The following is a 16,312-nucleotide window of genomic DNA, read 5'->3' on the forward strand; positions in this document are numbered from 1 at the left end:
GTTACTCCTCTTCCCTCCCCGTACATAACCACCAATATAGTCTTCCATTAATTTTTCTGGCTTATGCACATAAAAAGCATAATATGTAGACTTATTATTATTTACGTAAGTTGAATCATATTTCACCAAATTTGTTTTGAAGCTTTTTCCGTGAAAATAAGTGAAGCTTTTAAAAATTGTATAGTATGACTGATCCCTTATTGATAAACCTTTAGATTTATTTCCAGATTTTTGCTGTTAAAAACATGGTTTTGTGAACATAGCTGTGCCTTTATCCTTGAGTATTTAAGCAGGTATTTTTCTTTAGGATAGTTACCGAAAAGTAGAATTTCTGGATAAAAGGGCGTATGAACATTTAAACTTAGTGAACATTGCTCAATTGCCTTCTGAAAAGGCATGCCATCTTTTTATTCTCAGATAGTGAATTAGTTGCTCTTTATCCACATATTACCAGTGTTGGCTACTATCCATGTCTTTTAGTACTTGCCAAATAGACTAAACATGATTTTTCACTGTTTTATTTTTAAATATACATTTGTTTTATTTTGGTGCTTTCATATCCTCCTTCCTGTAATTATTTGTCATTTGTATCTCTCTTCTGTGAATTACCTATGTATATTCCTTGCCCATTTTCTCATTAGGATGCTTTTTTTTCTTATTCATTGCTAGTAATGCATTATTTATTCCCCTTGCTAATTTGTTATCATTCAGTGTATCCTTTTTTTTTTCTTTTTCGTGAAGTAGGATGTTTCATTTTCAGTCATATTAACTTCCTTTTTTTCTTAAGCACATTAAAAAAGCACAGCAGTGATACTCTCCCCATTTTTACTTGTTTACTCTCCCCTTATTGGACAGATAATCAGGATTGTTGGGCAATATTTGATACAGCAAGCAAGTAACTCAATGCCTGGAAAGCTAAACAGTGAGGAGGTAGTTGGGATGCATGACGTCATAGTCAATGAGTTAACAGGGAAAATATTTACAAATTTAATGGAATGTTTACAAATGTTAGGAAACAAGATCTGACCTGATGGGACTGATTTCTTTTGCAATTGTTCTTTTAAAGGGTGCTGTGAACTACTCTTTGTGTAGTATAGGTTGGTATATAGCACAGTATCTCAAAATTGTTTAACATATACTTTGATCACTTGAGTCAGTTCTACCTTCCTCTCTTCAAAAAAACATAAAGTACTCATATCACGTTTCCTTAACTCAAGTGTATTTAACTTAGCCTTATTAGCATTATAGAGGCCTGCCAAAGTCTTATACTTTTTCAGTTAGTTGCTGTCAAATTATTGGGGTAGGACTATCTGAGGATGCTTTATCTTTAATGAGTTGATACAAAAAGTACTTCATGGTCTTCATGAAAAAATATGTATGTGATGTTACATGAAAATGTAAATAAAAACTAAGGCATTATGTTTTTATATTTCTGGACTCTGGAATAATAAAGATCAATTTATATGTCTTTTAAATCTTATGAATTAAGCAATATGTTTATTGACAAAATTTAAATCTTTATTTTAGAGCAATATACTTTGCTGCTTATTCAAACTGCAAGGAAAAGTTGAATGGTTTATTTGATCCTGATTCTACCCAGGTACACATGATTTCAGCTGCAGTGGCAGGTATGAGTATATGATATTAAAAACCAAAAAATTTTCTGACACCTAGAGACTTAGTATTGAATTTTGATGAATTTAACCTTGTAAAGTTAAGGCAGTTAATGTGCTTTTCATTGATTAGCATCTGTAAACATGATTTTTACATTTATTAGTATACAATAAATTTGATTAGGTGGTATATGTAAAATCTGTTGTCAACTGGCATTTTTGTATTTAGGAGTTTGTGATAGCATGCAGGTAATATAATATTTACATTGTCTTGTGTAGTCCACTGAATATTTAGTGATCACTTTTAACAGTTTTAAGAATCCAACCATAATTACACTTACAAGTTACAGAGCTGTAATTTACTCTTTTCTCCTCAATTTCTGTTAGTGCCTTTTCCCTTTTTGCTGCATGTTTTGGCTTCTGTCTGAAATGTGCCGGCAGTTCTTGGTAAAGTATTCATTTTGTCCTGTGCTCAAATGCTGAAATTTTTGTGAGTGATATATTATTGATAATTCAGAGTTATTGTAACATATGTATTGAAAAATATGTTTATCATTCCACATAAATCGCACTAAGATAACACTCAAAATGTAGGCACCAGATATGTGTACATGCTTGCTCTAGAAATGTTTCCAGGAACTCTTGTATCATCATTGATGAGACTATATGATTCTGAATTAAAACAACTAGTCCTGGGCCTCTGCACTGCCTTAAAGATAAGCTGGGAGATTGGTTTGACTAGTGCGGTTCTGGAATCATTTGCTGCCCTGCATGTTAGACAAAGCCATGACCTTTGGTTCTCATTAAAAAAATTCTCTATAGTTTTCTGAGATTTGTTGTATATTTAACCATGTCTCACATTTCCAAAATATGCTGTGACTTTATAAAGCAAATTATAACTACTTTTGTCAACTGTTGATCAGTATATTGAGTTTCAATTAGATGCTTAATAATGAGTGCCTTAAACTGTTAACCATTTTCTGTTTAGAAATAAATGGATCAATTTCCACCACATACTTAATGAACTAAGAGTAAGTTTGAAATACTAATTTCTGAAAGGTCAATAGCCATATAATAAATCTAGCATGTACCTTAAAAATTATTTTCATGGCTTTTTATATTTAGTAATTGTTGACTGACTCATTGAAGTTTTAAAGCTGGAAGGTAAAGCTTTAAAGATCAAGGTGGTGAAATACTCTTTACCAATGAAGAGAGATCTTGGGCAAGTTAGGTAATTTATGTGAATCTCCATTACCTTATTCTTGTAATGAGTGGGTTGCTCTACATAGGTTTATGTTTTGAGAATTAGTTCTTTAATACCACAGAGATCATCTAGTTTCAACTAGAATTTTTTTAATGTACTTTTACAGATGTTGAATACAACTAGGTATGATTTTTCCCTCTACAAATTTGAGTGTAAAGTTAGTGGCTAATTTCAGACTACATAACCACTGTATTAGGGTCTTTAAGAATATATTTCTGGATTACCAGTGTTCATGTTTTTGTTTCTTAACCCCAGAAAATTGTAAAGAAATGTTAATCTTTCTTTTTTGAAAGAATTGATGCCAAGAAAGTAGGTAAGCAATTATTTTAAGTTGAGGATAGTTATATATTCAGTATTACAAATTTAGAGTTTCAGAATATCTTAATTCCCACTGGAACATCTTTTTTCATTGGCATATCTAATCAGAATTTATTACTGTATTTGTATCACATTGCAGAGAATTTCAGTGCAATTGTCATTTTGTACTTTTTTTCTCAAATGTGTACAAATGTTAACTCATAGTTTTCAGTTTTTATTTATACATTGATACTATTTCCCAACTTGAATTTCTTGAATTTTGGTAAATTGATAGTCTTATACTTGTTCAGAGAGTCTTGCACTATTCATTTATTGTATAATTTGAAAATACTTCTTCCATTTGTTTGCAGTTAGATTTTTCTGAGAACTATGCCTTCAGAGCTTCCTTGCAGTATTCATGAGCAATAACATTTAGCTTTGCAGTTTTTATACATAGCTACATGGTTTGTGAAACTGAATGGTCCCATGCAGACTTGTTAAGGTAGCCTTTTGCTCCCTTCATTCTTGTAAGAATCTAGACCAGACTGCATTGGTTTTTCTTCAGGATAATTTTTAGAGGTCTTCAGAATATGAATTGGGGGTGCAAAGTGCTTAGAGGCAGTCATGTGAAAACTTGTTTTCTAACTGGCTATTCAAAAAAAAATGCTAACCTTGTCACTTTATCATCAAAAATGCACTAAGATACACCATTAATGATAGTGTCTGCAAGATTTTGCCACATCAAATAGCACATGCATTAAGCTTTAATAACATACCTTGTATGTAGTTTTTATTCCAAGTAACCTCAATTCAGTTGCATTTTGTATTTTATTAATATGAACTTGAGTGTTTTAGATACTAAACCTTTTTAATTAAAAGGACAGTTTGTTTAAAGGCCATCTTATTTTCTTTTGTTTTAGTATTTCAAGGGAATAGTATAAGAATTTGTAAACCTCTCAATTTGAGCTATGAATTTTCATACATTGAAAAATTTTTTTCCAGTTGTGAGGCTATTTAATCAAATCAAGTAATGGTGACTCTGTTTTACCTGCCTTCCCCCCACCCCCTCCCCGTATGACACTTGCCAGACTAAGTGTGTCTTAGCTATTGAGGGTATTTATTTTCTTGAGAGTTTCTGTGTGTTTTTGTTAAAATGAATTTGCGTATCCCTCTGTATACACCTGGACACAGGCGTGTATACAAAAAAAAATAGTATTACATTTCTTCTTTATAGTAACTCCCAATTTTCAAAAGTTTTTATCTGGGTTGTATATACTTTTCTATACAACAGTACAGATTTAAAAGAAATGAATTTTGGTTTTTATTGGATTATATATTCACACAGTGATTGCTTAATTTTTTCAATACCAACAATGTAATTGTTTAACATTTACTACATACCTAGTGGGTTTTATTTGCTTATAGCATTCACTGTTATTTTTCAGGATACATTTTCTATTTGACTTATTATTAAAGGTTAAATTTTTACTCATTAAGTAGAAATTTTGTCTTGCATTATAAAATATTCTTTTAAATAATTTGTCCATGGCAGTTTATTTAGCCAAATGGATGGCTAGACGTTTTGTGTGTTTGTATGTAAACATTCTTCCTGTTTTTTATTTTGTAGAGCACAAGAAACTGAATACAAAATAATCCAAAATATTTCATAAAAATGGATGTGCAATATTACTGATCATAGTGCAAAAGGTGAAAGGTACTATTGTAGCCACCTATACTTTATTTTTTTAAAAAAATTATAGTTACAAAATGAAGTTACTTGAATTTTCTATTTTTGTTTTATTTATTTATTTATTTATTTATTTATTTATTTATTTATTTATTTATTTATTTATTTTAATTTTGATATTAATTCTTTTGGCCGTGCTGCGCAGCTTGCAGGATCTTAGTTCCCCCACCAAGGATTTAACCCGGGCCCACAGCAGTGAATATGTCAGTCCTAGCCACTGGACCACCAGGGAACTCCCCTGTTTTTGTTTTTTTAGATTTACTAAGTAGGCTGATTGTTAAGGAATAGAAAGTTGTGATTTCAGCTCTGAGCATGGTAGATAATGGTAGGAAAATGGGGTATGATAATCCCCTCTAAATATTTTCTTAGATTCCCCTTTGACAAGGTTAGCATTTTTTCTTTAAGGCAAAATTGATCTTCTTTTAGGTAAGTATTTGGACTCTGAAACTGCTACAGATGGCAGAATTTTCAGTACTCGGTACTTTTTAAAAAAAATTATGGCCCATTCTTATATTCCTTTCTTTTTCTTTTTTAACTTAAAATTTTCAAAAAGTTAGATCTCACAGTAAATATTTCTCAAATCCTTCCAGTGGGATTCATTTTGTACACATGTTTCTGATGAGGTCACTGCTTGTTGTTATGATACAGAAAAGCCTGTGTCTATTTTAGGCATTTACTGTACATTTCTCCCGAGAAAAGAGTGAGATCGTGTCATCTCATGCTCCCCATCCGCAGGTCACTTCCTGTAGAAATATGGACTAACTTAAACCTCGTGAGTACTGATCTGAGCATCTCTTGCAGCCTCTAGTTATAAGAAACACACCCTGGGAATTTATAATAGCTGTGGAATTAATAGAAGGCGGGAAATGAATTTTTATTTCCTGAATTTGTGTGTGCATTATCTGAGTATTTTATAAAACTTTAATTCTGATTCCTTTATAATATTCCTTCTAGAAGGAAAAATTGGGTAACTTTTCAGTTATCGTGTACTAAAAGCTTGGGGTCGTTAGCTTGGCCATAGTAGCCTTGACCTCCAAAGAATTCCTTAGCAGTATTTAAGATTTACATAGCTATAAATGGTATCATGCCGTCCAACAGCTTTTAGAAAAAACAGTAGTTCTCTTCGCTTAGCATAATGTATTTTAAAAGTCTAATACAGTGCTTTCTATTCTCTTGTCTGTTGATACTTGCCTTTCTACCTTCTTGCAAAAACATTGATCTTAATACCTCCCATTACTTTCCAAATATGGGACAAGAATATATGGGATCTTGTTTGTTTTAGTTTTAATTAGGTTTTTGGGGGGTTTTTTAGTAGTTTTAATATATTTTTCTTAGAAGGTTAGGTGGGCTTTGTTCTACAGAAGTTAATTGAAATAAAAAGTACTGAAAATGCAATACTACAGGTATCACTCACTTAATGAAATAGACATTTTCAGCAAGTTTACTGTAACCAGGATTTCTGTTAATCTGGTTTTTAATTGGTTTACATTATCAAATGGAATATTAGATGAAACAAAACTTTAAAAGTTGCATTTTAAAAGTTTTTTTTAACTTTCTAATAAACTATTAACTATACTACTAATTGTATGGCCAGTATACTGCCATTTTGCTTTAACTAACTGTGGAGCAGCAACATTAATTCTTCTTAACCTACAAGTAGATTCTTCATATACTTCTAAATCAGTTTTAATGTTTAATGGGGTACTCAGAATATTAATATGAAATAGCGTATTATCAAAATGTCACAAAATTTAAATGTCAAAATAAAAAGTAAGAGGAAATTTCTAAATTTCAGGGGCACCATCCCCCGTATCTTTGTTTGTCTTAAAAGGAGTAGGAAGATATGTTTAACTTTGACTGTTTGTCAACTTCAAACTGCTTTACCATATATCATTCTAAGCTAGTAATAAATTTTTATTTCTTCCTGCTTGTTTCATGTTTTGAATTAATAGATTATATTTTTCTAGATTTAATTAGCCTAATACTGTCTCCATACGTTTATAATTAGAGTGTCTTTGGTTAAGAGGATGTAATAACATAAAACCCAAGGACCAGAACTGGTAAAGGACCAGTAGCTAAAAACCTGTGGATTATGCCTTGATTCTTTTGTCTGACTTAATGGTTTGCTAGCAGTTAGGCTAGTGTCTGTATTAAGAACTAGCTTGTTACTAGGAGAGTTGAGCCCCAACTGTAGTAAGCACACGCTGTATAGATATAAGATGATGACATTCTCTCACTTACCTAAATTTTAATGTGTCATGTTCCATAGGTCAATCTGTGTCTGGAAATGAATTTTAGTTAAGTGAGAAATACCTGTTGTTTGCTTCCTGTTTAGTTTATTAACATGTACAGAGCATTATGGGTATTTAAATTTTTATTCCTAGTAATATTTATAAAAATGTATTGTAATATTTTAAAGTTTACACATATGGGGTTTTTTTCAGCCTCTAATTGAGGAATTTGAGACTTGGAAGAGTGTTAATAAGCTGGGTCCTAAGCTTATATTTTTAGACATAGAACTTTTATTTTCTTAAAAAAGAAAGCTTTGATGCTCATCTTCTTTTCAAGTAAAGTATAATGAATGAGATTTTTACCTAGACAGACTGCTTTTTTAAAAGTTGGATATAAGCATTCCCAGTTTTAGGCTTTCAAAATTTAAAAAAAGCAAATGTTTTTTTCCTACATTTTCCACATAATAATAAAAACCATTGTGAGTAATGCAGAGTGTTTTGTTGGTTTGTGCTGCTAAGCAGCTTTTTACTAATAAACTCCTAATATTACTGTATAGTTATAGACATTTAGCTAATGCACATATTTAAGTTTAAAATAAAGAATCATTAAATTAGGCTTATGACCAGAATTCTGATGTCAGGTGCACATTTGCTTTAGAATATAATTTGAATATCTTTAGTTTGACATTTTCACTGAGAAGAATGGGGTTCAAGAGAAAAAAAAATTGAACTCCATAACTTTATTCTCAGTTAAGCCAACATGCAAGAAAAATCTTTTCCAAACAAAATATTTAAACTGATCTGGTTTCATATTTTTCTTCTCTTTCCTTTTCTCAAGAATATGTGCATGAAAAGAACCTTTTATTTGAAACATCTTCCTGACACCCTGTCCAACACATTAAATTTTTATTATTTTAGTACTGGCTGATGCTTACAACATTGTCGGTCCCTTTCTAGTTTTATATTATGTATGTATGTAGTATTAAAAGCACTTGAGAAATGGAGACTATATAATCATTACAAAATTATTGAAGGAGTTATTAAACTTATTTCAGTTATTTTGCTTGATAATAGAGTCAGTTTGAGCATCTCTTTGTGAAACATCTGGCTGTTTCCACAGTATTAATATAGTGGATTAAGGGAGTAAATTTTGAGTTAGCTGATTATCTGACATTATAGAAGGGAAAAGAACCTGTGAGACTAAATTCTACTTTGTAAACAATTTAGTAAAATTATTTTGCCTTTGTAGATATACCCATACTAACTTCGAAAGCGAAAAAAGGTTTATGATTAGTTCTCCACTACACGTTAACTAAAAAAAACAAATTACTCCTAAGTGTACCACAGCATTTTTGTTCCTGAAAGTACTTTACTAATATTAAGTGTGCTGGTTATATTTCAAAACCTTTCTAAAAATAATGTGCTTGACCCGCTAGTATTTGACAGCAAGTATTAAAAATTAAGATCCTTAGACATTACTACATGTAAGTTTTCACTGAATTTAAAGGCCAAATGAATAAATGTAGGTTGATGTAAGTTCTATCAAGTTTGTGTAGTGATCTTAAGTGTTCACAAGTATTATATGAAAATCCTGTTTTGTATAGATGAAGCAATCTTCATAAATTTCCATCATCAAGATTGCATTTCATGTGCTGCTATTTTCCCACAACACTAGGAAGATAGCAAGTAAAAGGTGTGCACTAGCCTAGAAACATACTGTTCCAGAGATCTTACTTTACTACCTGGAATGAGCTAGGGGACCACCCTTCTGCACTGATAGTTACTAAATAGTACTTTAGTTTTAAAGTAAGATAGAACTACCTTCTACCTTAAGTTTCTCTCTTCAGTGTCTATAAAAGTAAGAGGGAAGTTCTGATGTGTAACTTTTTGGACTTTTAAGTTTTTGTATGTTTTTAAGTGGATGAAAAATAGATCTGTCCTATTAACCCTAACAGAAACCTTATCTCTGTGATACCATTATTTTAACAGTATTAGTAATTGTGTGCTTATAAAAAGTATTCACAAGGCCAAACAACAATTCTTTCTGTTGTACAATCAACTTAAGATCAGATATTGGTAAATGCTGACGTTTATGTAGACTCCATTTTGAACATAGTGATTTGTGATTTAGTTGGACCCCAAGTAGCTGTTGTAGAGTTTGCATGCTAAAAAGCCCTAGAATACACAAAATTTCTATGTTTCTTTGTAGAAATGGGTTTCTGAATTTAGCTTAGAGAGTAGAGAGTGCCACCCATAGGATATTTTGAATATATTGGAAGAGAAGTTTATATATAATCAGATTTTGCTCTTAAAAGAATCTTTTAGTTATGGTCAGAATTTGAGACTGATTTGGAAATAAAAAGTACAAATGTTCATGGTTGAATGGATTTGTAAAATAAAAGTGTAAAGCATACATCAGTTGATAGTTTAAATATTTATTTTCTTTAATATAGATTTATATAGTTTTAAAAATCTTGAAGTTAATAGTGTGTTCTTCATTTTTACCAGAGTTCATTTTAAACATGTTTGTTTAGGTTTTACTGCAATCACAGCGACCAACCCCATTTGGCTTATAAAGACTCGGTTACAGCTTGATGCAAGGTATGTTAATACATTAAAACAAAATTTGTTAAAGTTGGCTTCAACTAAATTTCTTCTATAAATTTGTATCAGTGAGGTCTCAGTGCCAGGTATCCAAACATTTTTTCCCCTCATTTGCTGCTGATTTTTTTTGTTTTATTTGTTTTTTGGTTTGGTTTTTTGTTTGGTTTTGAAACTTGGATGTACCATCAGAGGCAAAAGTGAACTAATAGTTGGCAGTATGACAGTTTCTAGGAAAGAAAGTATACTATGCATTGTGTTTTTCAGTAAAGGAAGAAGAAAGAAAAAGGACTTGTTAATCTAGCCTGACCTGTGGTACTTTCATTCACTCCATGTGTGATTATAATCGGCCTCCTAACACCTAAGTAAACATGATCAATGAGTCTAGACTGAGTCTTTAAGGATCATTGCTCAGACTCATGAACCTTGTACCCAGAGCGTTCTGGCGTGGAATTTAGCTCTCGTGTATTCATGGACTTCATCTGTTACCGCCAGCCACTTTATAGCAGCAAGATCATTCATTCAGTACATCTATAATGAGCAGGTACTGGTAGGTTCTAGAGATAGCCGAGGAAACAGTTGGGTCCAGCTTTAAATGGAATAGTCAAGGGTTGGTTTTTTGAGCCCATTTTTAACCATAGGCAGTAGTGCAAATCTCACATATCCTAAGTTTAGGGCCTCTGACGTGTTCTAGGAGCTGAGAGAAAGCTAGAAGCAGTGTGGCTGAGAGTCCTGCCATCTCAACTCCTGTTGGCCTTCAGAATGGAGGACAGGGAAAAAGTAACACTTTTACGTAGAGAGATGACCTTATCTGATGTATTATAATAATAATAATCACGTTGATAGTTTTGAAACTGTTTAGCCTTTCAGTCTGGAGTAGACTGTGTATAACAATTTTCACTGTTTTTTATAGTTTAGGGTTTGGGAAGTCTAGTGTAGATATCATAGATTATAAATAAAACTGATCTAAGAAATTATTAACAGTTATGCCTGCTGAAAGCTCTGTTTCCCACGTCCTGTCATGTGGAATTGTATGCTATTTGGAGACTTGAAAAGCAGTGTCTAATTCTTGTTTCATCTAGAATAATTTTTAATGAAATCTTAAGTTGAGTGTTGCAGCAGGACTCAGAGTTTATCTCCTAAAGCCAGAGATCTGAAAGGTAATGGTAGGTAAGCCAACCCAGAGGTTAAAAAGTGTGAGATGCCATTCCCTACTGTACTGTGATAAACTACCAGGGGCTTGCTTCAGTATGCTAGAGGGTGGATTGTAGGTGATCCCGGAAAAGCATGGATTAAAACTCTTTAATGTTGTAAGTGAAAAAAATAATAAGCCAGCACAATTTCCTAGGCTTAGGGGTGGGGAAATGGGATGGGGCTGGGGTAGTAGTGAAAGGTTGATTTGAGGACGCTCCCTTACAGCACAGATCAAGAACAGGGCTGATGTGTTTGCATATTGACCTTGAGGACTCACAGCCCTTGACTTCCTTGTAAGAAAGGATTTGATAGCAGAAACTAATTACAGTTGGTTGTATGGATCATTCAACTAAGAAACTATTTATTCAGTACCATTAGTTGAGGATAGTCATTGATTCAAGACTATTATTAGTTTATAAAATTGGAGGAATCTGTAGGTTATCAGGTAGGTGTCTTAGTTGTGGTTTTATTTTGTTATGTTATCCAGTTGTATATAATTTATAAATAGTTAAGTTTTCTATTTCTTTTCCCGTGGGTGGCATTTAAACCCATTTCTTACAGATAAAGTTCTATTGGGGGAATCATAATGAAGGTAATAAATATTTTTACAAACTCAAAATTATATACTTGTAGAAGAGTAGATGCTGCACCCTAAGTAGCACTAAGAAAGTTTTCTTGGGCACAGTGCTTCATAAATACTTGATAACTGTAGAAGTCCTCATTCACTATTTACTGAGGTGAAAGGTACGGCCATTACCTTCAAAGGATCATAGGAAATTTGATTTAAAGTCACCCAGTCACTTTTGGGGAAGAACTGGGTGGGCTTGGAAGAATCCCCCAGGTACACAGAAATTAGCTTAATTATACTCCTTGCTATACTCCTTTCTTTGTGATATTCTATTATCATTGGTGTCTCATTTTTTTTTTTTTCCCTGTATTGGGTCTTTGTTGCAGTGTTCAGGCTTTTCCTAGTTGCAGTGAGCAGGGGCTACTCTTTGTTGCGGTGTGCGGGCTTCTCATTGTGGTGGCTTGTCTTGTTGTGGAGCACGGGCTCTAGGCGCGAGGGCTTCAGTGGTTGCGGCACACGGGCTCAGTAGTTGTGGCTCATGCGCTCTAGAGTGCAGGCTCAGTAGTTGTGGCGCACAGGCTTAGTTGCTCCGTGGCATGTGGGATCTTCCCCCGGGACACGGGATTGAACCCGTGTCCCCTGCATTGGCAGGCAGATTCTTAACCACTGCACCACCAGGGAAGTCCCAGTCCTTCTTTTTATATATTATTGAATGCAAAAGACTCAGCTTACTTAGAACAACATTTAATATAATGTGAGGGGTTTTTGTTTATTTTGTTCTGTTTTTATCTTGAGCTGCAGTCACAGTGTGTTTGAACACAGTCACAGTGGATTTTGTTGCTTATTCATACAGTCGGACTTTAATGAAACTGAAGATTCAAAGTAGTTATTTTGCATTCAGTAAAATAAACTACTTATATGTTACCTATTTAATATGGCAAATTTGGGACAGAAGAATAGGAAATCTAAAATGAATGTTTTAAAATCTGATTTTACTTCCTCATGAATTAAAGAGGGTTATTCTTTAGTAGAGTGGCATATCTCTATATATTTTATTTACTTTATTTAAAAACCTATACTACTTTATTTTTGTTAATAAGGTTTTTCCCTTTTACTTTTCAGGAACCGTGGGGAAAAGCGAATGGGCGCTTTTGAGTGTGTCCGTAAAGTGTATCAGACAGATGGACTTAGAGGATTTTATAGGGGCATGTCTGCTTCATATGCTGGCATATCAGAGACTGTTATCCATTTTGTTATTTATGAAAGTATTAAGCAAAAACTACTGGAATATAAGATTGCTTCTACGATGGAAAATGAAGAAGAGTCTGTAAAAGAAGCATCAGATTTTGTGGGAATGATGCTAGCCGCTGCCACCTCAAAAACGTGTGCCACAACTATAGCGTATCCACATGGTAAGAGGACTTGAATGTGTATGAGTAATCTTCTATTAAATCAGAAATGTTTTCCTACCCCAGCCACTGGCCAACTTATTAGAGTATTTATAAGTTTACTGAATTACAGTATAACTAAATACAGTTCACCGTAATGGGATTAAACCTGTATGAGTAACATAAGGCTGTTTTAATAGGTCAGTGTAGGTACGCTATAGTAGCATGGTGGTGATTTAGCATGGGCTCTGGGCAGTCAGATTTCAGCCCAGAGTCAGATTCCAGCCAGGTGACTTGGGCAAGTTTCTGTTTTTTAAAGTATGGATGTGGGTGCCATACTAGATACTTTATTATTACATACATATATGCAGTATACATTATTGCTAATCTGCAGAAAAATCGTGCAAAGTACTTACAAGTCTAGAGATATGCCAGAACATAACCAGAATTGTCTTCATTTTCAGATGGGAAACCAGAAATGTTAAGATGAAGTAACTTGCTCAAGGTCACATAGCTTACTCAGTGGTGGAGCTCAAATTTGAACTGAAGTCTATAATCCCAAAGACCAAGTTATTTTACATTGTTTCGTGTTGGCAAATAAGTATATATTAATGATTTTTAAAACTTCTGTTTTTTAAGTTTTATAATATTAGCCTTTTTCATTAATAACTAAGAAAACCACTTAAGAATTTCTCTGTAACACGCTGAGGGTTTTTTTGTAACATTTTTGTTGTTTTGTTAAAGTGTAAACTTTGATTTTGGTATGTTTGAGGGTTTAGTTTGGTTTAGGTTTTTCATCTAAGTGCTTCACTTTTGTTATGCTGATTAATGTTTACAGTCACCTTTGCAAAGCTAAGGCTATGTGATTAAAGCTCTGTCAGGAAAAATGAAATACAGCTAGAAAATGAGTATTTGCTCTAAAACGTAATTTATGAATAAAACCAACTCTTGAACAAAATTGGACTGTCAGCTTACCTCCAGTTTCCTGAGGGCCATTCCTGACTTCTTTAAGAGAAATCAAAAGAGGACAGTACCGGCAGCACTGGGTAGGTTCTGGCCTCGTATGGGATGGTGACCTGCTCAGGTGAGAGAGAGAGAGGGTTTTGGAGTTGCAAGCACCCTGTCTCTTCAAGTGAGATGATGTCATTATAAGAAGAGGTACAGTTTATAAACAGCATTTTGGAGTGAAATATATAAATGACATGGATATTTAAGACAGGACATAGAAGATTTCAAATGTTAACATTTGCAGTGAAAGTTACTTTCAGCCGTTTCCCTCAGGCCCATCAGGAGCATTGTGTTGAAAAAGTTTGAAAAATAATGGGCGTGGAAAGAAGAGATTCTTAATTCTTAAGTTGAAACTCTTAATTCTTGTCCCAGCCTCTGCCTTCAGCTGACTAAAACTTCTTCGTAGCCCCCATTTCTTTCTTTACCTTTTAAAATGAAGAAAAATTAGACTAACCTTTAAGATCCTTTTCAGCTCTAAAGGTTTATGATTTTTGCCTGGTTGCTTCCCAGATGTGGCCTTTTAGCTGACACTAGTATTTTAAACATTTTCAGACTTATCCACATGAAATTTCATGTTGGTGTATGTGGACCATTGTGAATAAATTAATAATTCTGTTTTTTCATTGTAACGTCCTCTTCTTAAAAATCTTTCCTGCTTGTTTCTCACTATCTTTCTGTATTCATCTTTGATACCACCTCTTCTCTTTCCGGTTTACCTTTATTTATCACATCTATTCTCCCTTTTATCTATACCCAGTATACAGCTGATACTTTTGTTTATTCTGTCTTTTACCATTCAGGAACCTATGAAATTTTATAATTAGTATATGTGATTTTAGCCAGCTAGCTTAGGAGTTTGGTGAAAGACATGGCTATGGTAACTAGTTTCAATAAGTTGCACATTAAAAATTACTCCTCATTTATCCTAAGCTTACACTTACAGTCTGATCAATGGGATGTGTCCAGTATTAGGAGGGTATAAAGATATCACACTGGTGTTTAAATAAAATGACTTTATTTTTTCCCCATACAGAAGTTGTAAGAACAAGACTGCGTGAGGAGGGAACAAAATATAGATCCTTTTTTCAGACACTGTCTTTGCTTGTTCAAGAAGAAGGCTATGGGTCTCTTTACCGTGGTCTGACAACTCATCTGGTGAGACAGATTCCAAACACAGCCATTATGATGGCCACCTATGAATTAGTGGTCTACCTGCTCAACGGATAGCACCACCAGGCTGCTGTACTATAAAGAGGGAAGACCAAAAGATACAGTGGACCATGGAGTACCGAAGCCAGCTTGGTGGACAGAAGGAAAACAGTGTGGGAACACGGAACTATACCTAAGTGGAAGTTTGGTTGTAGGAATTAAAGTAATCATAACCACATTACTTAGTCTTTTTAGTAATGTGAAAAAAACCCTTGGCTGCCTCCAAGAGAAAGCCTTTAGAAGCGCTCCTTCTTCAAAATTGCCATTTTCTCTTCCGTGTCCACAGGACACAGTTGGCATTTTGTTGAGTTATGGCAATCAGAGTATAGTGTTTATTCCATGAGCACTTTTCCAGTCTTCTAGACAGAGCCATCTGTAACTATATACTATACTATAACCATCCAAAGATAGTATTGACAGTCATAAATTTCTGACTTCTGCATAATTCCTATAAAATTGGAAACTAACAATGATAGTAGGAGTATTTTCACATTTCCTTGAGAGGATCTGGCACTATATTTTAAAGGTACTCATTTGGCATTAGTAGTCACTGTTTTTGACGACAAATGAAGTAGTGTCTAAACGTGTTTATTTTTAGCTTTAAAATGTTTTGGTTTCCACTGCTCACAGGTGCTTATGTGAACGCTTAAATTGTTCGTTAATGTATCAACTCAAATGGTAATAGTTTGGGACACAATAAACCGGTAAAATGTTGATTCTTGGCCATTTCAGTGACTTGAGCATGTCCTCTTTTCTAACCTAATGATACATGAATGAATGCAGTGTCTTTTCAGTGACTTATTAATTATGAACTTGAATTATCCCCTGTCATACCTAAGTATCATTTTCTTAAAGTGGAAAAAATTTACTGCTTCTGAATCTTTCTCTGTTTGGTTTCACATTAAGAATTTGAACCTTTGGATTATTTCCAGAACCTCTTCATACATTGCATTTATTTAGTAGAGAAAATGGTAATTTTCAGCTTTGTCCTTACAAGGTGTTTTCTTTTTTTAAGGTGACGTTATAAATATCTGGGGCAGCGTAAACATTATAGAAGAAGGGCCCTCTGCAATCTGATTGGGCAGGTAGTGATCCTAATTAACTTACAGGTTTATAAATGAACAAACTGCTTTGGACAAGGAGTTTATTCCATCCAAATTTCTTGAATGGTAAATCATAGAAAGATTCAAGT

The 16,312-nt window shown here is 33.6% G+C and overlaps 1 protein-coding gene across 1 annotated transcript in view; it reads left to right on the forward strand.

Annotated features, from left to right (window-relative positions):
• Positions 1–15,836, forward strand: part of SLC25A36 (solute carrier family 25 member 36) — a 39,585-nt gene extending 23,749 nt beyond the window's left edge. The window contains exons 4-7 of the mRNA XM_082624189.1: positions 1,528–1,628; positions 9,687–9,753; positions 12,638–12,927; positions 14,945–15,836. Coding sequence (XP_082480315.1) covers positions 1,528–1,628; positions 9,687–9,753; positions 12,638–12,927; positions 14,945–15,138 — 652 coding nt within the window. The 3' untranslated portion in view covers positions 15,139–15,836. The remainder of the gene's footprint in view (positions 1–1,527; positions 1,629–9,686; positions 9,754–12,637; positions 12,928–14,944) is intronic.
• The last annotated feature ends 476 nt before the right edge of the window (positions 15,837–16,312 follow it).

This window comes from Mesoplodon mirus, assembly GCF_964341445.2.
Source record: "Mesoplodon mirus genome assembly, chromosome: 6".
NCBI classification, from domain to species: domain Eukaryota; kingdom Metazoa; phylum Chordata; class Mammalia; order Artiodactyla; family Ziphiidae; genus Mesoplodon; species Mesoplodon mirus.